Source organism: Paralichthys olivaceus, chromosome 15, assembly GCF_024713975.1.
Source record: "Paralichthys olivaceus isolate ysfri-2021 chromosome 15, ASM2471397v2, whole genome shotgun sequence".
In the NCBI taxonomy this organism is placed as follows: Eukaryota; Metazoa; Chordata; class Actinopteri; order Pleuronectiformes; family Paralichthyidae; genus Paralichthys; species Paralichthys olivaceus.
Window position 1 is genome coordinate 12,426,928 of NC_091107.1, and position 25,870 is coordinate 12,452,797.

Sequence of the window (25,870 nt, forward strand, 5' to 3'; positions counted from 1 at the left end):
TTTTGTTTCCTATTAAAGAGTTAAGTATCCCAACAGATGTAATAAACCTGCACTTACGGTCACTGCAGAATGGCCCCCCATAGGTGGTCATGGTGCAGTCGCAGGAGAAGCCCTCCCACAGCTGCAGACACACTCCCTGGTGGTGGCAGGAGTCCTCTGTGCAGGTGGTGCTGGGACCTGCAGAGTGTAGGCAGCAGAATTAACATGCGTCTTCTACCACCCCAAAGGAAACAAATACATGATGGTGAGCTGATCGTACTGCAAACCAATACTGAAGGTAGTGAAACACAGCAGATCAGGAAGTAAAGACGTCGAATCAGATTGTCTTGCAATTATTGATGCACAGTCACACTCTCAGGAGGAGCATTAAGACACTCTACTCATGTTGGAGAGCCCAAAAGCACCATCAGGCCACAGGCCTCAGTTATTTTCCAATAATCTGCTGTAAAAATTGACTCTGCTCATCATTAAAATGTAGAAGAAGCCTTTTGTTTTGATGACTCCTTAACTAGGAACTGTGGGTGCACCTATATTGGATCTGTTTCCTGTTGAATGAGCGGCACCCTGCAGAGATTATTTGAGATTTTTAGGATTTGGCAGAACTCTGAGCTACACTCAGTGTTTTGTTGTTTGATTATGACTCAGCAAAAGCAGCTGGATTTCTTGACTGCAGAGTGATATTATTGCATCTAAGCCTGTTTAATGCGAAAAAATAAACCACAAAATGTGTTTACTGGCCAATCATGGTGGAGTATTCAGCAAAGTAGTTTTATATCATGTGATGTTATTAGTTTTTAGTGAACTGTTAGAATCTGGTTCATCTCTGCCCTGGATACTGGAAATATAATAAAATCAGATTATAGGAATGATAAACGGGTGTTTCACACTTCCTCACCTCCGCAGCCGCGCTCCACCTCCCCCACCTTGTAGAGGGCGTCTGCCAGCAGGTCAGGGAGTCTTCCGTTCAAGTCCACAGACGCCAGGCAACCCTTGTATCCTTCCCGTGATGCTATCAACCGAGGCAGGCTGCTGTACATGCTCTTCCCAAGACCACCAATGTACAGCTCCCCTGTGAGACACAGGAAAAAACACAACAAAGCACATTTAGGTGAATGTTCTAAAACAACACATTCACAGACAATGCACATAGTAAAGGGTTCAAATTAAACCTTTAGTAAATGACTAAATAACTGAAAATGTATGAGGGTATAATGCAAATTCTAGCAATTTTAATCAGAGACCAGTTTATAAGGTACACCTGAATACATGTATTCAAACTAATTTAACTGTGCTGACTTAAGATGTACTTTTAAACTTTTAAATAATAAATAAAAAGAAAAGACAAAAACAACCAAATACATAGAACTTAAACTGACGAGATAAACATAATTTTCTTTATGTAATATGTAAACATAAATGCACAAGTTTTCTGTATTTTTTTACTATGTTTTATCTGCAAACGCTGATACAGATGTCTGTAAAAGGCTCATATCAGCTGATCAGTTATCAGCCAACCGATAAATCAACTGCTCTCCAGTGTTAATTTAATGATATGGTTATAATATCAAGGTCATAGTTATAGTGACCGTGTTGTAATGGCCTGCATTACATTCAGAGGTGTTCCTAATATTCTGTCCTCATGTATGTAAATGGGAAGGACAAATAATTTAGGAACACCCATTAATATAATATGTGGTCCATTGACCTCAATAATAAACAATTAATTGAATTTGTGCTTTTCTGACAGTGTCAGCAAAAACTGAACATTATAAACTCCAGAGCTCATATTCCAAATCACACGTAATGTTGTTGCATACCAAATGTAAAGAGTTTAAACCACACAGTTAAATGACAGTCTGAGTGTGTATTCCTTTTAGCACGATATTAGAAAAATGATACAAGGTTAAATCTCAACAACAAAGTAAAGCAATCATTGTGTCCGCTAATGAAAAGATGTTTAAATGTTCACATTAGTTACCTTTTAAATCCAGGTTGCGTGCTCCGTTGGTGTGTTGTGTGACAGTGCGAGCATCAATCTTCAGGATGTGCATATTGTTGTTGTCGCGAGAGATTACCACATTGTGCCACTGGTTGTCGTTGAGAGGCTTGTCAGAGTTTCCCTTCATTAGTGACGGCCCATTTCCCAAGTCAAAAACATAATGAATGTACCTGCAGGACAGGACAATGTAGATGTAAACAGTATTTGTCAGTAGTCAGTGTCATAGTGTTATTTCTCCCTTTATAATGTGACATTTACAACATTGCATTAAGGTAGGATTGAGATATATATATTTTTTCACTGGCTTCATTTGTTGCATTGTTAGCAGTATTACACAAAAACATATGGGTGGATTGCAACAAAACTTAGTGGAAGGATGCAATATAGGTGGTGGAAGAGCCCATTTATTTTGGTGATCCAGGTTTAACATTGTGATATATCCAACATTTTTAGTTGATTTCTCAGAGAAGAATTCATGGATCTTGATGAAAAAAAACCTGACATTTATGAGTGCATGTAATTTAATGCAGATCCAAATAAAAAACAGCATGTAGTGAGAGAAGTCAGATATTTTCAGTTACTTGAATCAATATCCCCCTTTAGACACGCATGTCAGTGTTCTGGATTCAGAGGTAAACACCTCACAGATAAACATTGCGCAGCCTCAACACTATGACAAGTATTGGAAGAATCCATTTTTAGTCTGTGCTGTGTGAGAGCTTCTGGTGCAGCAGAGCTCCCAAGCTGAATGAGGCCCACCACTGACTAATTACTGAGAGGAAGACGAGGATTGACTGTGGGATGCTCAAATTTATTTGTGACTGAGTCAAGTTGCCGAATGTGCTCGAGTCTGTCTCTGTGTGAGGGCGACACTGGTTCAGTTGTAACAGCAGTCACTGCGTTGGCACTCTGTGCTTCTCTCCCTTTAACAAATTAATTCACAATGAACAAATGTTTTTTGTGTCTCTCTTCAGTGCTGCGGGCTGACGAATTCAAGATATGAATCATGATTATGTAATTTTGAGCCCAAGAAAGAGGATAAACTCATATTCAAGTGTCTCGAGTTTTGCACTGAAATAAGATTATGCAAGTACAAAATGAGGAATAATTGATTTTGCACCAAAAAGTCCCTTCTATCTTTCCTCAGCCTCGGCCTGTGTGCATGTGTGCATGTATAACCAGCCCTTACCCTTTGACTATCTCCACCATGATGAAGTCACTGCCATCTCCAGTGTTGTAGAGGATGAGGCCGTCAGGACTGGCGGTCTTGAACTGGAAGAAAAGATGCATGGAAGCATAGGCCTGCAACGTAGAGAAGGCCAGGTAGCTGGCTTGGGTTACAAAGGTTACAGGATTGGCCACAATGTGCCTCATGCCGAATCGAGCATTCAGCTCGCAGAAGGAGATGTCTCCGTTCTTGCACTGGTCCAGGTACAGCATCCCGTTGAAGGAGAGAGCCTGCAGATGGCCAATGAAGTTGGAGGGCACCACGGAGATGAAACGCCGCTCTGACATGATCCCTGTCTCGATACTGTTGAACTCCAAGCGAGTGTGGGCGCCTGTCATGTGGCCTGCAGAGCAAAACATGAAGGTTAAATTACAAACACCTCTCAACATCTGAACTAGTGCTTCTACAGCCCCCTTCATTCCCAAAGTACCTTCCACGGTCACATTGTCCACAGAGAGCTGCAAATTCTTCCCGCGCCGCGCCACCTTGACTGCGTGCCACTCGTTGTCGTTCAGTTTCTCGCCAACCAGGAGCACCTCAGGTCCCTTGCCTGAGACGTAAACAGCATCAAGTGAGAATCGTAGCTAAATCAGCTCAGTGCACTTTTTCCACACGAAGCTCTCAACATGAGCCGCACTGTCTCCCCGGGGTGCACAGCCTACTTGCTTTCAGAATCACACACATACACACACACACACACACACAGACACAAATAAATTAGAGGAGTAGCCCCTATTTCCAAATGATTGTCGGTGTAAAATAGTATGATGCATGCTTCTCTTTGCAGTGGCATTTTATTAATGTCTGCTGGGGGTTTATATTAGGTCTTATCTTGAGGCTTGGCCCAAACATACAGCTTTAGGTTTCAGCATTTCTTCACTATCCTCTGCATTTTTCCACCGGTTTCAAAATAGGTCACAGTGCAGAGGCTTGCCACTGCTGCACCGTCATCCCGAATCAGTGCCTATGCAACAGGCCGACACGGCAGTTCAAAGGAGTTCTGACATCGCTTGGGAAACTAATTGGCCATGCCTAAGCTGACTGCGCCTTTAGGGGTTTGTCTGTCTAATTGAGCTCAGGGTGCAGGAGAATTACAGGGGACGTACAGAGGGCAATAAATGGAAAACATCAACGGGTTTCCGAACACTTCACTGTTTCTTCCTCTGGGAAATAAAGCAGCGACTGGGGAGGTTGGGCTTTGTCCGGGGCTGCATATCAAGCGTCTTAGCAGAGCACCGCATGATACCACCATCCACCTGCTGAATATTGACTATGCACACCAGACAGATCAATGACAGCCAATCCCCTCTACATTTGATGGGTTTTACTTGGATAATGAAAAACAAAGCAGTCACTGGAATCATGTCCGACAGTAAGACAGAAATGTTTAGCTTGTAAACCATCACGGAAAACACAGGTACGGACAAGATTTACTCTAATGAAAGAGGAGAATGTGGGATTCAGTGCATGTTATCTGTGTTTCCAGGGGGAGCTACTTGATGTCAGCCTCTAAACTCAAACACTGTGATGTTGAGGCGACCAACACAGAAAACAGAGCAAGGATTCTTCTCAGGAAAGTGAAGGATTTTTATGTGTGGTATAAATTAACACCTTCCTCACATGAATATCTGTTAACCAGTCTCATGGAGAACTACAGCATATGTTAAAGACAGCTGTATGAAGCCTTTTGTGGCTCCAGAGGGGGCTGGGCAAACAAGGGCAGATCCAGGGGTGGGGTAAGGGAGGCACTGGCCCCAGGAACCCCTGAGGTACCCCTGTTCTTTCAGTAGTCTTTTTTTATAAACAGAAACTTACTATCAATACATTTATGCAGTTTATCAAATCAGTGCTTCATCTGCATTTTAATATCTGAACCGGTCTAGGGTGCCTTGTTTGCAGGGGTGGATCCAGGGGCGGGAGCAGAGTGGCACTGGACCAAGTTGAAATCTGATTGGCCCCTGAAATGCCCCGGTACTAAGGTCAAATAATATCATAGGGGTTCAGGACTAATTCAAAGAAATCTTCATAATTATTTGTACAAACTAAAAACAGGGAATGTTGGAGTAGTCTAAGATTTAATTACATTTGAAGTGATTATAATGTTTGATTATGTATTTGTATTTTATATTTATACTTATTAGTTTTTGTTTTCTTTCTTGGTTCTTTTTTAATCCTTTGCAAAGTGTCTTTGAGCACTGTTACAGTTTGGTCTCTTAAGAGTAGATATAGAAGTCCACATAGTAAAACTGACTCGGTGCTGTGTTTACATTGGCACAGTGTAGAGGGCAGTAAAATGGCGGAATATAATATGTATTCACACAGACACCTGACTATAAACCTTTTGAAAGGTGGGCTCCATTCAGAGTATTTGCACTTAACAAATTCGCTGGAGAGTGAGCTTTGTCTTTAAAGGATCTATGTTGTTCAGATTGATCTCACATTATAATTGAGACAAACACATTTTTTCTAGTAAGGATAACTTCAAGGGACCGTGCGCTCGCACAGGTCAACAGTATGGGTGAGCCGAGACTTTGAATGCAGAATGTGCGTGGTAATCAAAGCATGTTATGGTAATTGGGGTAATTTTGCAGAGCGAATGCCTCATTTTCGAAAAGTGTGCCGTGTACCGTTATTCCCCAGATTCCAGAGAATTACTCATGAGCACTGCAGCAACATTGTTCTTGCAGCTATTACCCTCCCACGGTGGATCCAGTGGTGGACGGCTTCCAAGCATCTGCTGCAGACGACTATTTCTCACCTTCATGAAGTCTGCTACTGTACAGCAAACCCTCCCCTGTAAACCTGAAGACTCGATCTTACATTCAAGTTGTAAACTAATCCTGATACTCATAATTAGTCTATGGTACATAGTGTAAGTCTCCCCAATGACAGCGCTCACTAAATAGTGACTGTCTAGATCGTTTACGCAGATAATTCTGCAATTTTAAATTTGGCTCCAATTGCTGTTAACAGTCATAAAATCCATTAACAAGCCATCCATCATCACATCTGCAGTATTAAGCTCTTCAGAGGCCACTGACGCAACATGTATAGTGTAATTGATCAGGAAGGTGATTCATTTTGACACAGGAAAGTGGATATACAGTTTGTGTCATCTGCAGACAGTGCATGATGGTACAATGCCATCTGGTGGTCGAGGAGGCAACGAGTTGTCAGATATCTGAGCAGATAAAGGATATGAAGCCTTTCTTTCAATATGTTTTATCTTTGTCATTTATTCACTTATTAATCTGCATATATTATTTTCTAATTAATTCACATCGGGACATTGAACATTGGGACATTGAACTTACAGAGACAACACTCTCTTCTCTCGAACCATCCATACACACACATGAACGCACACACACTACTCACCTTGATCAGAGAAAAACAACGTCATCCACTTAATTTAATGGACGCTTGCTTGGGTTCATACATGTGTCGTAAATCTCTTGTAACAGCTAAAGTGTCTCTTTTTGCTCTGCAGCCTTTAAATCTCGGTTCAATAGATTAAGATGAGACAAATTTACAGTGTAGACTGTTGGTTATTGATTTTTCCACACGCGTAGAGTCAAAACATGTGTGAGAGAAACAGTTTCTGCAGCAATCATAAATACAATGTAATGGCTCTAGTATCCAGGCGGCTGGAAAAATGAGCAGTTAAATGTTTTATTTTAGAGAAGCCAGGAATTATTCATTCATGAGGAGTGGAAACAAGCTTTCAGCCAGCACTCGATTATAGCGATAACTTTTCATAAGCCCCCTCTGTATTGGATGATCTGTATCAGAGAGCCGTTCACCTCTCCATTGGCAGCCGCTTTTTATCTGTTTCTCACACCAAACCTAAACTAAAATTGCCTGTCGCTCGCTATCAGGTGAGAGCAACAATCTGCATCATAAATTCCAACATCATCACGCCACGACCCCAAAGTACCTCTTCATTTCACCAGAGCGTAGGATACCAGAAAAATCAATCCTGCTAATACAGAGGAAGATCTGCCGCTGGCGTTCATCTGCCTTTTAATCAATCGAATTATGTTCGCTCATTTAAATTCATGAAAACGTATTTGATGGATGCTTTTCACTTTATGGTCATGTTTCCCGGCCTGTGTTTGAATTAGGCTATTTTTCAAATTGAAGGATTTTATACATTTTATACATTTATACAGTTTCCTCTGCATTTTATATTCGATCTCGTATAGGGTGTCTTTTACACAAGGGCGATTCAGAGGTGGGGAAAGGGGGGGCACTGGGTCCAGCTGAAATCTGCTAGGTCCCTGTCTTGTCTATTTTTTGTTAATAAAAAACTGTCACAATACCAATAATAAATATGATAATTTGTTGAGATTTTTTTTTAGGCTCACTTTTTTAAGTACACATTGTGCATGAACAAAGAATAATTTAAAAAATATATTCAATGATTGCTCAAAGTTATAGAGCAAACTGTGAACAAAGAATGACTTACATTTAATGTGTACCTCGTAAGAGGAGTTGCGCATGGATGTTAGAAATATAATTGGTTCCTTTATGGCCCCTGATTTAGAAAAATAATGGCTCCACATAACTTCAATTAAAACCTTTAGTGCATAAAAAGGAAGGATAACACTGAGTGTTTTCAAAGATTCTTTACAAAAAAACAGACATCTGATGTTTTACTCTGCTTTAAAGTTAAGGTTCACTGAAAAATTTGAATTCACTCATCATCTACTCACCACTATGCCGATGGAGGGGTGGGTGAAGTATTTGAGTCCACAAAACTCTTCAGGAGTCTAATAGGTAAACTTTGTTACAGCAGAATCCAATACAATTCAAGTAAATGGCCACATACACTTCAGACGTAATAAAACAACAGAAAAAACATTACATGCCTCCAAACTGCTTGTGTGGTGTCATCCAAGTGTCGTTTACTACGTCTGAGTGTAAGTCACCATTGTCTTTAATTCTATTCGTTTCTACTGCAACACTGTTTGCCCCTGAGACTCCTAAAGTGTTTTGTTAACTCAAACTCTTCACCCACCCCTCCATCGGCATGCGGTGAGTAGATAATGAGTGAATTTTCATGTTTGGGTTAAGTATCCCTTTAAGAGACCATACCCTAACATAGTCTCTCTCCTAAAATAGAAAGAATCATCTGCAACAAACCGATTGCTCTCACACGTTTCAACATTTAAGGAAAACCAGGTTTTTTGATCCCCTACAGCCTTGTCTCGTACTTACCTATTGATCAGCTATCAAGCTAACCTTTAAATTGATCTCAGCTCTGCCACTGCACTGTGATTAACCACTAATGAAATCAATTTTTTTCCCTTCAAACTGAGACCAAGCGCTGCTTCTCTGCCTACAAATTATTGTTGATTGCACTTGAACTTGACTGAACCCAATTATCAGATGGTCGTCAAAGGGCAAATGAATGATACAGTTATTGGCAGCAGTACTGCACGTCAGATTTGATTACAACATTATTACATTGCAATTATGAGACAATGTAGAATTTAGATTGTTGCTAAAGTGTGCATTTCATGAGCGCAGAGAGGAAGTATGCAATTACATTCAAGCGTACAACTGTAAAGGCTTATTCTTCTTTTTATCTTTTTGATGAGCAGCAGAGCAGCAACAGTAAACAAAGAGAATTGTGGGGCAGAGTAAATGAATTATGTTCTGTTTCATAAGGGAATAGAGCAAGAGTCACATGGTTATACCACAGAGCATGTTCTCTAAATCATGTTAGAGTAAATAATCATAGGAGACACTTACTGAGATTACAGTCTATCCTGATACAATCTGGTGAGAGAGAGAGTGAGATGGTGAGATTAAAGGAAAAAAGAAAGAAACAGCACAAAAAGAGGAGAATATTTCACATCCTTCAAGGTACATTCTGCAGACACTTCAGTGCTTTTCAGAGCCCACCATCCGGGGACAGCCTCGAGAGTCTAAACCACCACTTTCCTCCCCGCAGCGTACATAACATTAGAGGAACCGGGGAACGTTGAGTGAAAGGATAACCTCAGCATGTGTCTGGCACTGCTGGAAGGACAATAGAGCCAATCAAAGTTAGGACCAATAAGACTTTTGTTGGCCATATAAGTAGAGGTGCACCAGTAAATTATTTTAGCGTCAGTATCGACTCTTGACACAGTTGCATATGTTTCAACATGAGCAAATGGATTTGACTATTTCTGATAGTTTTTCTGATATGTGCTTTGGAATAATTCAAAGCGTGCACTGCCGTGAGGAAAATTGTCTGACACAGATAACGGGAACGAAAAAGGAATCCTTTGCTGGCTCTGAGCGCCTCGTGTGGAGGTAATGATGAAAAATTAAACATCTGATATAAAAAGCAGCACACTGATGTTACTGCAAAGAGCAGGTGTGGGTGGCTACTGAAAACACAGCAATTACTGGAATTATGCACAATCTGCAATAAATGGTTTCCCAACAGATCTAATCATCTCAGCTTCGAGACAGATCCTTTTCTGAGTGTGTTATATTTCAATATTGTCCTCTTATGACTAGGCCCTATTGCAGGCCCCTGCTCCAATATGACATGCCTAAAATTAGTGTATCCCTCATAAATTAAATATTTTATTTCTGCAGAATTTTACAATTTATGAGTGAATATCCTCTCTGAAATCAGACAGTTGGGCTACAACTGTCCATCCAGTACCTCTAGCAATCCATAGCACAACATTTAAACATTGTCTGTGCCATATTTTATTTTACTAAAGTGAAGCAGATCAAAGGTGAAGAGGTTTTAGTTCAGATATGTTTAGGCGTAATCTACAAATGGCTGAGATTTGAGATTTCTCACTATAAAACTAATTTATTTCACTTATCTGTCACTATATGTATAACTGTTTATCAATGAAACCGATGTACAATCCTTCTGAATAGCAACTTATTCACAGCATTGTTAGGCAAGATTGCCTCCACACAGTCATTAGAGATGCACAGATTGATGTTGCTGATTAATTTCACGGAGATATACTGAGAAAGTCATGTGTGATTTAATACGTCCGATTGGTTTGGAAAATGTTTTTCTGGAGAACCTCTACTCAAAAGCTCAAACCTTGATCTTCACTCTCAAACTCAAACTGCTGTTAAATGAAGTGTCCTGCTCGTTCTGCAGGCCTGATGTTAATATATTTCCACGTTAAATACAGAGGAAAGAGGCGATTTGCACAACCTGCAGCCACAATGAACCTTACACCATGACAGACATGACAACAGCGCAAATGTGATGCATCGCTAACATTTTCTCGTGTCTGCAACAGCTAATATCTTTCAAATCCATCTACAGTATTCAATTTTTTATAGCCTTTAAATGACTTCCCCTGCCCATCATTTCCATGTTTCTGAATAATGGAATCAATTTATCCAGCTGGACATGAATATATTGGTGTAAGTCGCGTGGCTGAGGAGTGCTCTCGAACTGTCAACCATCACAGAGCAGTGGATACAGACAGCCAGAGACCAGAGTGACTTTCTACTGCAGGTGTGTGTGTGTGTGTGTGTGTGTGTGTGTGTGTGTTTGTGTGTGTGTGTGTGTGTGTGTGTGCGTGTGTGTGTGTGCCCTCTGTTCAGTGAAGCAACTCTAAAGTGGACAGGCCCGTAAATGCGAGGGGAGGGAACTACAATGGTCACATCCATGGCACGAGCAGCCTAAGTGGTTATATCTCAGCATAATGGCGGATCTGGTCCCTGACTGCCTTCTCCTTGAACTGCAGACAAGCCATTGAAGGGCTGAAAGAGCTGAGACGGTCAGATGGGACCTGACCACTGGATGAACTGAGAGAGAGAGGGACAGAGAGAAAAGGCAGAATATATATACACACCTACAGTTGCTTAAAAAGGCACTTGAGTTATAATTAACCTTCATTTAAATGCTTTTTTAAAGATTTCTTTTGTCTTGATGTGTTGAACTTGAAATGTGGAGTTTTGTGCAGCATCTTTGTTTCTTTTTTCATTGGAATAAGCATAGACTGTGATCAAAGATGACATGATTGGTCCCCAAAAGTGAAGCCAAAAGGTCTCGATCACCACCTGGTGGCTGGCTACAGTATAGGTCATAAACCCTGCCTCCTCCATGTTAGTGGATGAAACAATGACCAACCTAAAAAGAAAAATGTTCTAATCCACATTTTGGCACACCCCAGTAGTTGAATGTTTTCAGTGCATACTATATAACAGATGTCTTCATTTGTATTCTGGTTGTGGATCTTTACTACATGTCATCCTCCTCACTCTCAGTCCATGTCAGTTCCTGTCTGTCTCTATGCTGTCAGATTTCCGATAAAGACAAAACTGTCAAAAAAAAAGTTGTAGTGTTTCTTTACCTTTTCCATTATTGTCATACTGAAAAATAATTCTGCTAAAACTAAATATCTATAAACTACCATAGAAGAGCAATGTGCATAATGTGGCTATGCAAACATATTAGCATAATACTTTTTTGATCAATATGATATTGTATCTGTTTTGCATATGCATGCTGCACATCAGACCTCAGCGTGTTTTGGTGATTAAAAGAAGGAAATCCTTTATTGATCCCCATGGGGGAAATGTGGGTATTAATTAACACAGCATATAAACATAACTTCTTAGATTACAAGGAAAATCACACACTTTCCTTGAATTTGACATTGAAGAGTTATATTTAGTTTAGAATTGAATCTTAAAGAAATCCGCTTTTTCAATTTTTTTTATCAATAATTTTAAGTCTTTATACTAAACCTATGAAATCCAAATGATATGTTGAAATTTTTATTTTTATTTTGAGTGGAAGTTTTAATTGGTAACATTTCTTTATCTACTGTTCGCTGTATTTAATGTTGTATTGAAACTATTATTATATTACAATAAAGCTGTATTTACTGTTGGGAGCAGAATATACTGTGTTAAGGGGAATAGGCAGATTTTATTTATTTATTTTGTTTTTTAAATTGTGATTTTTTCTTGTAATTAACTAACCTAAGAGTAGTTGACAGAAATAATATTGAAAATAAACAATACATTTTTTTTTGACAATTTAATTCACTCATTTTCATTTCTATAGATCTAAATGGGATACATTTGACACAACCACCTCAGGTCTTTATTAGAAATATTTGCCAAAAGCTGCGGCATGTGCTTTTCTTATTTTAAGCAACTGTAGATATTGTATGTGTGTGTATGGGTATGAGAGAGTCTGAGACAAAAACTAATAGGATGAGAACTCCTGCTGGGTCACACGTCCTGAAAGGTCAAGTAGAATTATCTGCTGGCACGTGCAGCAGCAGCAACATTACCCAGGTTCACAGTGAGTTTGACTCTGCCTCCGTCCAGCTCCAAACGCAGCGTGTCCGCTGACTGCTGAGACGTGGTGGCCATCAGCAACCCAAAGGCCCTCTGGGACATAAAGCGCAGGGACACGTCCTCTGCCTCCGTGTGCAGCGTCCTTGGCAGCACCACCTTCAGATACATGCTGCCGTCATAGCTCACCGTGGTGGCTTCTGCAGATTTCAGAAAACATGAGGCATTAGCAGATAGTGAACACCAGAGGGAATCACAACAGCAAATTAAAACCACAAAGTGGCATTTACGGTGTGAAACCTGATTTCTCTTTGAGCTTATCTCAGATACACCGTGATATAATTTCAGATTGCAGTTTTCATCAGCCGCACCAGATGGCAGAAACAGCCTGGAGCATGAAAAGACAGCAGCAAGATTGCAGCAGCAATCAAATTTCTGAAGGATTTATACCCATCATAGCGCAATACAAGCGGGATTTTCATATATCCCTCATGCTATTAGCTGCCAATAGATCTGCATAATTTGGCCTCTCTGTGAGAAAACCATCTGCATGGTAAATGCAGAGTGATTCAGGCTAAAATCACTCTGTCGGAGCATTTCTGAAGAAACACACATCACACTTCTAACCTCATGATACTGACACTACATTAATGAATCACTTCACTGTAGGAAAATACTGTAATTTATTTTTGAATGGCTCCAATGAAACACTGCTGAATTTCTCTTGCCCGTCCGATGTCTCCTCTACTGCTTGGCAGAGGAAAGAAAAGGTTATTTTGCCCTGATATTATGGTTCTCATGAATCGATATGACATTATACAGCATGTGGGTGATCATGCTGCAGTTGCAAATAAAATGATTATTGTTTGGTGGGTTTCAGCAGTAAGGTTTGAGAATGAAATTTCTTTTTATACACATATTTTTTATCTGTGCAGGCACTTTAAAGCCACTATGCTGCTGGGTTGATAAATAAAATACTGGCCAAGGTGTGTTAAAAGCTTTGCAGCAGCAATTCACCATCTCCCATCACCCCCCTCCCCCGACCATCCTTATCAGAAAATCTTACCCTTATCACAGCTCAGACCGAGATACCCAGTCCCATTGCAGTCGCAAATGTGGCGGTTCCAGCCTTCTCTGCAGTGTCCGCCGTTGGCACACGTGTCTTTGGCACACCGCATGTGAGTCTCTCTAGTGCAGAAGCTGCTGACACCTGTGGCGCTCTGAACCTCCGCCAGCCTCCACAGGTTGCGGCTCTGTCCGTCAATGAAGAGGTCCCTCACGCAGCCCACGTAGCCAAGGCCGAGGGAGGCTGTCCACACCTCAGGGGGCAGCATGAGAGCTTGGCGATCTTCAGGTAATCCTCCAAGATACATGTCCCCATCTAGGTCGAGGATCTCACTGCCTTCATTAGTGGAGAAGGGGATGCTCTGGCTGTTCACGGAGATAAAGCCTGTAGGGCAGGCATTAGCAGTGAGTCAACTTGGACTGATACAATATTTTTGTAGCCGAAAACGAAGACAGGTGTGTGTGGGTTGTGATAAGTGAAAAGTGAGAGCACACTGTGAGAATGAGGAAGTGGGCATCGGCCTTGGCTTCTTGAAAAAGATAAAGAAACTGCACTGCCAGTCTCTGGGAACTGACACTGATACTAAAACTCTCTCTGGAAAGTTGAAGAATTAAATGACAACTGTGCATTGTCATATTAGCCTAAGAAGGAGGGAAATGTATTTATAGAAATGTGAAGTAAGCAGCAGATTAGACTCCGACTAATAAGGCAGACATTTGGATTGCACTAATAAGGCAGACATTTCCTAAGTTGAGGTGTGTGACTGTATAATTGGCCACTTGTGAAATAGGTTAACACAGATTTCAAAATGTCATACATATATTATAGCAACTAAAATATTGTTGTAATTAAATTCTAATATGCATCTACATTTCGCTGCCGTGAAGCACAGGCGAGAATGTGCTGATGTGACTGTATCCGTGTTGGCATATGGCGATTTCACAGATTGGAAGCTTTTCTGCACCACAGCTAAAACTGGAGACACGGTAACAGAAGCGGACAGAAGGCTCCTTCTGCCTCCACAAATAGGCTGAATTATCTCACCGTTGCGCCCTTTCCTGTGGAACTCCACATGGCACCACTCGCCACCGCTGAGCCTCACGTTACTGGCTTTCATCTTGATGCTACCAGAGCCCATATCCATGACCAGGTAGAGAAATCCATCCAGCAGCTCTATGGCGAAGAAGTCGGCCCTTGGCTTCTTGTCGGGCTGTGTTCCCTGCAGGCTGCCGTGACTGAACAGCAACAGGCCGCTGAGCTCTGTGGTGCGGAAGTCGAAAGATATGGCGCCCGTCTTCTTCGTGTTCCACCTGGGCAATGTCAAGTAGGCAGATGGCGTGTCAAAGGTGACCGGCTCCAGGGCCTCCACGTTCTCGCAGCTGAATATCAGGTCACCATGGATACTGATCCTGGGGTCTTGCTGTTCGGCCAGCTGTGACAGTTCCAGTCTAAACTCATTGTTCTTGTAGACCACCTAATAAATGAGAGAGATGTCACTGTGAGAAGACAGTTGGAAAGAGCAATAGATTCAGTGCAAAGGTTGAAGACGGCTCATTAATGCAGACCAGGATCGATACGACACCGTAACGTCCACAGGGACGTGCAGCAGCAAACACGTTGAATCCTCCTCTCACTCAGAGCTGAGACGGAAATGTCCTGAGGCTTTAATTCCCAGAGTTGTGTTAAATAAACTGGCACCTTTAATTATAAAGAAGAAGCGTGTAAAACTGAACACATTGTATTTTACTCATACTCAAAGTCGAGACATTCTTCTTCTCAGCATCTGGGTTGTTTTTTTTTTCTGGATCATGACGTTTTCAGCTTTATCACAACAATTTCTTAATTTACTACAAAACTGTCATGAGAAGACTAGAGGAAGACGAGAGCTGAAAAGCTGATGAAATTCAGAAAATGCATTTAGATTAAGGCGCAAACGTTTTAGAAATTTATCTGACTCACTTTTGTTCAAGGCAAGTGGGGGGGAGAGAGGTGGACTCAACAAACCTCAAACAATTATTTATAGTCAAAATTTAAAGAGGTAAATACAGTAAATGTAAGCGGGCACACATTTTCATTCTCATGTGTTAATTTCTATTTTTTTGTGCTCGTGATGCTGAAGCAACCAAACAGTGGTGAAAAATCTGATTTAACTGCAGCGACTGAACAACAGACCTCCTGCTGCCACAGTGTCTGTTGTAGCTATTGATTTGATATTTGAAATCAATCACAGGAAACACAGAGAGCCCCCACCCCCTCTTAAATATACATAATTACAATACATGATATATTATACCCTGTTTATACTCAAAGCATACTTCAATACAAAGGCCGCCCAGGCTTCTCTGTGCTGTCACTGTGTTATTTCCCACTTCTTATATTCTGGGCTCATCAATATGCACAGCAGGAGACAGCAATCCTTGTCTCATTTTCTATCAGTGGTAAGTCACCCCAAGCCCACTGTTATCTGCCACATCACTCTGTGACCAGCCACTGCCTGAGGTGACGCACCACACTGCACACACTGAGGACTAACAGCGGAGCCGAGAGGCAATTTGAGCCAATATCACACTTCACACTGGCTCGGTGACTAATTAAGCAGTGAAATCAGATGGTGAAACTGACCATCGAGAAATGAGCGTAACATGCCGTTTTCAAATGGGAAGACGGCCACTTAAAGCAGGAACAGTCATTGTTTACAACTACAGGAACATCGCGTCTAACAGAAAATGCATCGATGGCTACAAAACTGCAAGCTGTGACCTCCACAAGCGTATTATATAATCCAAAGGACAATACAGGAAGTGGAATCCTATTTCAACACTTCAGTTGGATGTTTTATGCGACAAGGACCATGAGGATAAAGCTCGTCCAATGTCGACTGACAAAGTCCTTAAGTGTCGTATATGCTCAAACAGTGAGGAATAACAGCAGCCAGAGAATGGAGACCTTCTCTGCTGCTAACACATTCTTCTTAACCAAATCGAGAACTATCTTTGAAGCATTACAGCAGAGGGACCTAATGATGTTGTGTGTGGGATATCCTGTGAGCACATATACTGCAGACCAGTACGATTTCACAGACCAATTCATCTCTCCCTGCTCGTAGTCGTAGTCGTGACATTCGTCTGAAAGTGGCCATTATTTTTTATGTACCTGATGAACCTGATGGCCTCCACCCAGCAGCACTCACATCTATTATCATGTAACGTCTAGAGAGATTAGTCATGGCCCAAGCTCTCTGCGTTCAATAAGATAAGACAGTTATCCCCCTAAATATATCCACTGCTTATACAATAAATATTTAGGCGCTTCTCACTTCCTCGCTGAATGAATATGTATGTCTTTAGAGTTGTGTTCCTCTAGTTAGCCACCAAACTGGGCTCGGACTGACCCGCCTTTGAACCTGGCTCCTGGATTTTTGCTGGCGGGTGGATCACATTTGATCATCTCTACCCCTGCCACCGCTCACCCTCTGTGGACTTCGTCATACCGTCATCATGACTCGATATCCTGTCATACTCCTCTCCACATGCCCACAGCAAATCTGTGTGACAGTAGTAGTATGTTTAAACACCACCAACAGCTACGCCACCCACAGAGCGGAGGTTGCAGCATGGAGACTAACAATAACCTGTCCGTAAATAACATCTCATTTTCATTTCAGTGTATTCACAGTGCAGAGTAATTACGCAGGCTCTCCATGTAAGAATCATCAAGCAAATGCTTGAGCGCTTTCATTTGTTGATGTGCTTAATTAACCAATTCTGCTGAAATTGTACCACACACGACTAATTACTTCTATGTATTTACTGGAGAGTTTAATGGACAAAATTACATGGCTGCAAACTACAAAGAGAATATCAGTAACGCTAACTAGATCATGTTTGGCAGCATCACCATTTAACTTTAGGTCTGTTAGCACATGTTAACTTGAACTCAGTAGAGCACATTCCTCCACCAAGGCCCAACAGTTCACATTTAAATTCACTAGATCCAGATTTGTATTTGGATCTGCACCAAATTGCCAAAATATCCTTCAAAACATCTCACAATGTTAAAGTAAGTGGAAAAAATTCATGATCAGGATCCTCACCAAAATGTTTTTTTTTTCTGACCCATACCACATCTTTCCACCAAGTGTCTTGGTAATCCGTCCAGCATTGTTTGCATAATCTTGCTAAATGAATGATAGACAAACAAACAAACAATCCGGACTAAAACATCATTGGTACTCTTTGGTTATAGGCTAAAGTTTCAACCTGATGATGATGGAGGACAATTCATGAAAAAAAAGTATTTTAAATAACATCTATAATAAACTAAACTGTTGTTGAGCAATGTCATGTAAAAGCTCATGGTTGCTAGACGAATTGTTAAGTGATCAAAGTCTGCATGATTCATACCTGAGAGCACCACAAGCATTTGTCTGAATGTCATGATGATCCATGTGATAATCACTCAGATATTTCAGTCTGGGCTGAAGTGGACATTAAAACTTTCTATTTCTGCTTCATCATGTGTCTGAACTTTGAAACACACACATCACTTGCTGTGGGTAAAGTTCACCTCCGTAAATACATTCTGTAACTATACAGTTTACATCTCTTTAGATTCGTACACAGTCACTGACAATATCCAAGTGTGTCATCAATCTACTTTTAACAAGGTAACATGACCATGTCTTTATAATGCGTCAAGCTCTGACTCTCACACATAATCAAGCTGCTGCTCGTTATGCTTCGCTCAACATGCGGATGCTGTTACTAGCTTACTCAGGTTATTTCTACTCTGTGCATTGTGCATTTTGTGTATCTCATTTCTAAGGGATGCGTCTGTCCTGTCCTTGGCGCTTTGCACTCACAGCTGAATCCCATGCAGCCGGCCAATGGGCTGCAAGTGCAAAGCTTAATACCGGTTTATAAGTGTTTATGGAATGGCTTTATATCTTTTGTCGCAAGAGTCTCTGAGGGAAGAAAAGTTATTTGTTTGAGTTGGGTATTGACCCTAAAAAATTATACACACATCCATATGCCATTGTGACGTCCTTGCTATTACTTTCCACCTCATTAAAACATCAAACTACAGCCTGTTTTAGTCCTGTCTCTTCCAAATCCCTTCAGTAAGGGGAAAGAATGTCTTACTTTTTAATGCACACAGCACATCATTTGCTTTTTATGAGATTGCTCACTTCATTAAAAATTTGTGAGACTGGGCTGAAATTGGGCATTAACCCATAATTCACTGCTTTGCCTACACTAATTTTATTGTACAGTACATGATCTTAACTTGCTTGCTCAAGATAATCAATGTGACAGGAACAGGCCTGAGCTGAAAAGCTTCTAAAATGTGAAAATGGAGATAGAAACTGAGTTCAGAGTGTGTTTCAGGGATGAACCTGAGAGGACATATCTGTTCCTTACATATATTAGGTGCTACACTCTCAAAGGGATTTCCACAGGAATCTATAAATGCATACACTCAGCCTCTCAGCTAAATGTTTCTCCTTCAAACAACCTACAACCAGAGAATCAATACAAATGTGAGGAGTGATTTTCAATGCGCAGAGCATGCTCTGCAAAGAGGAAAGGGTTAGGGGAGGGCAGGATAGTATTTCCAGTGAGACCGAGGTCAAATCTTTACTCACGTCTTTCAGACAGCCCCTGAAGTTGTTGCTGACTGGGGAGCCCGGCAGGTCAGCTGTGTTTAGGCTGCCCCCTATGTAGAAGAGATCATCGGAGCCCAGCATGGTGTAGTCCTCCTGGGTGTAGCCCGTGGTGGTGAGAATGCCGTCCACCAAGATCGTCACCTAGAGGATCCATGTGGGGAGTGTGAGGAAGACAAATAACAAGACATGAAGAGACCTGAAGTCAAACAGAAATAACTGGCCTCATTATTTCATGCTTTAGTTCAATAATCTCTGCAGATCCCTTTTTCTGATATATTAGCAGGGTTGCAGTGGAGTCAGTATATCATGAATATTACTTCAAATGGCCCAAAAGCAATATGAATGCTACAGTTCTCAATTTATTTAAGATTAGAGATATGAAAATGACAATCTACATGACTTTTATTTGCAGCAACAAAAGACGATTATTGTTGCATGAGTCTCATTGGTACACAGATACAAAGGAAATAAAGACATTAGCACACAGAGACAATGGGAATGAACAGGGCTACATAGGTAAAAAATGATATGCCTGTTGCCATGACAATGAGCCTACAGTTATCGTGTATTTCTGCACAAACATAACAGCTCCCACTTTGGGATAATGACTGAAAAGTGATGATTATTTGTGTGTAGGGGGGGAAATATTCAGCATAATCTACTGTAAAATTCTTTTTGTAAATTGGGCTGCCTGTGATGAATTGTATTTTAGGTGAAAAACGAGAACTGACAGCTCCAACAAGATGCAGGGACATGCCTGTTCAAAGATTCAGTTAATTGGTCTCAAGCCATTCACAATCATTTTTAAAAAGGCAGGGCGTGAGTGGGGAGATGTCATTAATAAAATTCAAAGTTAAAATCAGGGCAGTATCAAAGACAACTGAATATCAGAGAGCAATTTATATGTAAGGTGGGGGACCTGTTCCTTTTGTTATCGGGTAAAACAGCGGTTGCACCTTCACCACACATTATTTAGTGTTGACCTGTTTTAATGTAGATGTATGCATGTATATCTTTTAATTTAGATTTAGGGTTCTTCATTTTATAATGTTATCAAAAATGAGAATTTTAACCCATTGCAGTATAACATGTTATTATTAATATTACGAATAAGAATAAGGGCAAGTCTGTAAAATGGGTTTCAAGAAAGTGAATTAAAAAGAAGTCACTGACTCAGCAAGCCTTATCTCCTCAGGCAGGTCCTTCCAAAGCTGAGGGGCCCTGATGGCAAAAGCATAGTCACCTTTAGCACTAAGCTCCACTTTAGTACGACCAGCAGGGCCAGAGGATCTAAGGCTGTGAGCCAAGGCAAGCTTTAATGGTGATCAGTAAAATCTTAAAATCAATCCGAACAGAGAGCCAGTGGAGCGAAGCCAGGTTTGTGGTGATGTAATGTCAAATAATAAAACCAGTAACGGAACAATATTATATGATATATGTAAATATTATGGGACAATAGTCTTTACAGATAACAATGGAATGGTTTCAATTAAGAGAGAAAGTTGACTACAACAACGTGAGCTACATTTCTGCAACAACTACACCACGTCTGGATCCAACAGTGCTCGAGGTCGGAGTAGTAAAGAGCTGTGGCCTCATTCAGAAGAGACTGATCTTTATTACCCAGTCTGCTCTCAGTAAGCACACGATCAAGAGATGTCAATGTTAAAAGCCTGTCTTTAAATATATCTGGAGAAAAGCTTAACTTCCCCCCGACATTTTATATTCAGGTTCCATGAGGTCCTGCCCCACCCTATGTTCTGGTACTGGCAGATATTGATTTCTTTCTATTTCATGATGAGCACATGTGTACATGTAGATCAGACAATGGCACGGCTCGAATGAGAGTTGATGATACTGCACATCAGGAAACTGGTCTCGTCTTGAAACTGGTTGATGCTGTTTTCTCTTTCCCTCCTCAGTGTCTACAAAAGCATGGCCACTGTCTTACAGTGGGAACACTGAATCCTGGAGTCATAGATAGTTCATTTGAAAATTAGCAGTGAAGGATGGATGCATTAAAAGGTAATTATTTAATTAAGGAGGAGCATCATTAATTAGAAGTACACGTTAATAATATCTAGACTCCACTAGTGGCTGTACTTCTCATCGCAATTCTCCAGGATATCTACACAGCAAGTGTCATACAGAGCTGATGAAAGGGAAACATAACCTGTTTTCAGACATCATCCGGTAAATGTCCGTACAATTGGTTTAGACGTTTTCTGGACTTTGCCTTTCACATATGAAGATCGCAGCAAGAGATATGAGACAGATGCGTTCACAACAACAGGAAAATGTCATGGCAGGACATGACGTATCCTGATACAGAAAAAATCTTTATGTTTAAAGTACATCACTAGCATCGGTTCTTATCACCAAAAGCTCTCGAATCTTTTGTCTTTCCAAGTTGACATCGTCGTCTGCGTCCTTTACGTGTTTGACACCTTTTTGTCATCCTGATAAAGGCAGGAAAAGATCCGGAAAATATCCGGAGAAAATTAATCAGACATTTGCCTTCTCAAATGCAGTCCCTCCGGGTAATGTCAGGAAAATGTCCAGACTGCATGTCTGAAAGCAATACACTGATATGTAAGTGGAGTCAATAGTTACACTGAGACAAGAGCAATGTAATTAAAGGGAACAAAAGATATAGTGTGTGTATGTTAGCAGATTTTGTGTAGCCTACAGTACATTCCTGTAAATATATGCATGCATCATTAATAAAGGTCAGAAAAGGAGAGAGAAAAAGCACCAATCAGTTTGACCATGAGAGCAAGAGAAAAGATGGATGGAAGGCGAGATGGAAATAGGAGGAATTCTAGCTTGAAAAGCTCCACCGGATCTAATAAAATGTTTCCACCAGCACTCTCTTGAGAGTTACAGTTCCTCCTATCTATGTGTCAGGGACGTAACTTATCTGAGGGGAAAGCAATTTACACAGGGATCAAATGCATGGCTGAAAGCATTTTAAGGGTTAAGCTTTGGATTTCCGCTCCTCTGGAAGCCCGGGTGAGGAAATAGATGTGGAGGAAGATTCAAGTTTATATGCAGGTTAATGTGACAAGTTCAGTATATATCGGTGAGGATGATTAGAGAGTTAGACATGAAATGAGTCCTACTTTTGCAAAGAAATTAATCATTTAAATGCATCACACTTTGCTGAGGAAACATGTTGGGTTTGGCCGTGGGTTAGATACATTTATTAGAGTAAGTGACCAGAAGCAAATTTATTAAATACTCTCGAGGTGAGAGTTTTACATTACATCTTAGCTCAATGGAGTTCTGTTTGAACTGATGCCTTTTGTGTCCCTCAGCGTACTGCACACGCTTCCCAATATGTGCCAAGTGCATTGTCAGACTGAAACACAACAAGTTATTCTGAACAATGTGCTGACACACTGGGTTAATGCTGCAAAAATATTAATTAAGCACAGCTCAGGCATTCTAATACCGGTGTCATCAGGTCCATCTGATGAATATGTTAAACGTATACATTACAATATTATTAGCTGTGCTTGAAATATGTTGAGAACACTGCAACTTAAAGTGGCTGCACATTTTTCTGGAGCTGATGTTTGGGGCAAAACTGCTCCTTACTGGAGCGTAGCTGCTAACGAGCCAGATATCTCTTACTGGAAGTAGTGACCAGAACAGAGCTCAAAGACAATGAGTATTAATCAAGTGGCTATAAACACCAGTTTGCATCTAATTTCTAGATGTGTTTGCCAACAACTTGACCCAATTAACTTATGTTATATATATATTATATATATCATATATGGAAATATGCATCAGTTTTTTTAATCAATTTTTATCAGGTATACTTAGTGGACTGATATTTATAAGTTTGTACTTTTAAGCAGCTTGACTTGTGGGCTTTGATGTATGTGAGAGTGGTAAAGAGTAAAGTGGCCAAAAAATGTAATCGAGTTTGACACGTTTAAAAACTGCAAAATTAGCATTCAGTTTCCATGAATGTTATTCTGATATTTCTCTCTTTTTTGGTCTCTACTAAAGGGAAAATGTCTTTAGGTCTCTTCACCAGGCAGTTGTTAATTTTGTGTGTCCACAGTTTTTCCTGCTGTGCAGCTTGTGAAGCCTTTTTATCAAAACTCCTTTGCTGCTTGTCAGCCGTTCTTACTCGAAACATGACGGATGATATAAATTTGCAAGTTTAACACTCCGTAGACCTGTATTAATGGGTAATTGTCTGTAGGTTTTCACTGCAACTAAGTCATTAATTCAGTGTTAATATGAAAAAGCATTAATTAGTGGAGCTTTCAGGTATTGTAACAAGACTTCTTACTGTTAAATTACTGAACACTTCCAAAAGGGAACATTTAACGCAACAGACACATCCTGAGAATAAATTAGTTTGGAGTTCAGTGCTGTGCCCTGTCCAGTGGACAACTTTAATGAATATGAAACCTTATGGTCAAGTTGTACTTTGCTGGAGTACAGAAGTACAATGTCTGACACATGCAGTGGCTGTATTCAGTATATTCACTTTTTCCTTGCATGACCTACTCCTGCAGTGCTACATCACTGCCTACAGCCACACAAACTTGTTTTGGGCTTGTTGGTTAAGTTGAGTTTGTCAAAATCTGAAAATCTGTCGGACATATTATTGATCTGTAAAAATAGCAAATGAACAGGCTCCAGAGATTTCATCACGGATGAAGGATAAATAAAAATGATGGATACTGCTCTGAGTCGAGTCTTTCTTTCAATAAGTTAAAATGACCTTTAGAGCAATCTTTCGATGCAGAAAAAAGCAAGTTGCTGATAAAAGGACAGATTTCCAACAAAGCAATTTATTTCATGAGAAAGAGGGCACTGACCTAATGTGAGCTTCTAATATCTATCTGAATGTGGAAAAATGTAAGAGTAGCAACTCAGCACAGCAGAAATATTAAACATTTGACAGAAACCAATACAGAATTTATTAGTACTTTATCACTGTTTGCATCACAATGGTATTACCGGGATATGACCAAAATGTTCAAGATAATGCATATAAGACATATGATTTTTAAACCTTTTCTATCAGCTGCGGCCTTTATGACAGACTCAATAAAATCTGCAAAATATATCTCTGTCCAAAATCATGGAAGTCACACGTAATGGATATACATGGTATACACACCTGGCGGAGGTTGCGTGTCACTCGAACATCATGCCAGACGTTGTCATTAAACTTTCCACTGGCAGGTTCCACCAGGGCCTCAAAAGCACCGGAGCCGAGATTGATGACCAGCCACAGAGCTCCATTCCTCAGGGACAGGTTGACATAGTCAGCGGATTTCCCCGTGTGAAGCAGCAGGCCGTTCCTCTGGAGGGTGCGGAAGGACAACGTGATCTCATCCAAACTGCTCTGAATGGGTGTCTGGGACAGGTTGTAGCTGAAGAACTCATTGCCTTTAAACGTAGCCACTGACTCCTCCTGCCCTGTGAGGGGAGGAAAACCATCTTAGATAATTGATGCAGTCATCAGGCTGAAGTTAAACTTATCTTATCTATAGATCCATTACCAGAGCTGGGGCTTTAGTTAGGGAAACAAGGCTAAAGTGAGTTGATTAATATCAATTTGAATTTGAATGCACCATTGTAGAGCTGTTCTTATAAACACAACAAGATCACTTTATATTCTAATGGATGAATGTGCTATCAGTGGGAGGTCTGTGCATTTTTTGCATACTGAAGAATAAAACTGGTGATATTCTGTATAATATAAACAGCAACAACTGATCACAACAAATCTTTTCTGTGCAGCCAACACAAACTGTAGCTTAATCCTCTGTTCAAGAGACTGCCATAGAAACTGTGGTGAGTCACAGTGCTACACTGGGTGACATGTTACTTCATTACGATGAATGGACATTTCAATTTAGTTGATCCCACACACACTGTTCTAGTGCTGCAAATACTCATTAGTTTACCCAATGGCCCTAAACAAATGAACTGTTGAATCCTGTTCAAGTGTAGTTTGATAAAAACTACAATGTCCCGCCATTCAAAGAAATGACTTGGTCCATCTCATAACGCCAGCCTTATTGTTTTTTAGAGGGTGCCATCTTAAAAAAATACAAATGTGTCAAGCTTCATAAAACATCTAATTCACCCAAAAATTCAAATATAATTGACAGTGAGTGTGTTAATGTATGGTATAATTCTGACAGCTCATATATTTTCCTGAGATGAGTCCAAAAAATTTAGTTTCCAGGTTAAACCAGAAAGACGATTTCGGTTTTTGTTGGCTTCAGAGAAAAGTGGGTGGGTAGGTATATTCATAGTAAGGTCGATAGGTAGGCAGGCAGCTAGTTAGGTAGTTAGGTAGGTAGATAGGTAAGTAGGTAGGTAAGTAGGTATGTAGGTACGTATGTATGTAGGTAGGTAGTTAGATATGTAGGAAGGGAGGTATGTAGGGAGGTATGCAGACAGCTAGATAGGTTGGTAGGTAGGTAAGTAGGTATGTATATTTGTAGGTAGGTTGGAAGCTAGAAAGGTAGGTAGATATGTAGGTATGTAGATATGTAGGCAGGTGGGAAGGTAGGTAGTTTGTATGTAGGTAGGAAGGTAGATAGGTGGATAGGTAGATAGAAAATTCATAGTTCACCA

General features: G+C 40.6%; 1 protein-coding gene across 17 annotated transcripts in view; it reads right to left on the bottom strand.

Annotated features, from left to right (window-relative positions):
* The window catches only part of nrxn2a (neurexin 2a), a 119,300-nt gene that overhangs the window by 55,926 nt on the left and 37,504 nt on the right, over positions 1-25,870 (bottom strand). For 12 of the 17 annotated variants that reach the window (XM_069539897.1, XM_069539895.1, XM_069539894.1 and 9 more), the window contains 11 exons: positions 24,399-24,700; positions 19,229-19,390; positions 14,629-15,058; positions 13,585-13,968; positions 12,515-12,718; positions 8,985-9,011; positions 3,658-3,777; positions 3,189-3,570; positions 1,979-2,169; positions 896-1,069; positions 58-177 (listed from right to left, as the gene is read on the bottom strand). In XM_069539897.1, the coding sequence (XP_069395998.1) occupies positions 58-177; positions 896-1,069; positions 1,979-2,169; positions 3,189-3,570; positions 3,658-3,777; positions 8,985-9,011; positions 12,515-12,718; positions 13,585-13,968; positions 14,629-15,058; positions 19,229-19,390; positions 24,399-24,700 (2,496 nt within the window). The remainder of the gene's footprint in view (positions 1-57; positions 178-895; positions 1,070-1,978; positions 2,170-3,188; positions 3,571-3,657; positions 3,778-8,984; positions 9,012-12,514; positions 12,719-13,584; positions 13,969-14,628; positions 15,059-19,228; positions 19,391-24,398; positions 24,701-25,870) is intronic. The other 5 variants (XM_069539896.1, XM_069539893.1, XM_069539898.1 and 2 more) reach the window with 1 other exon arrangement.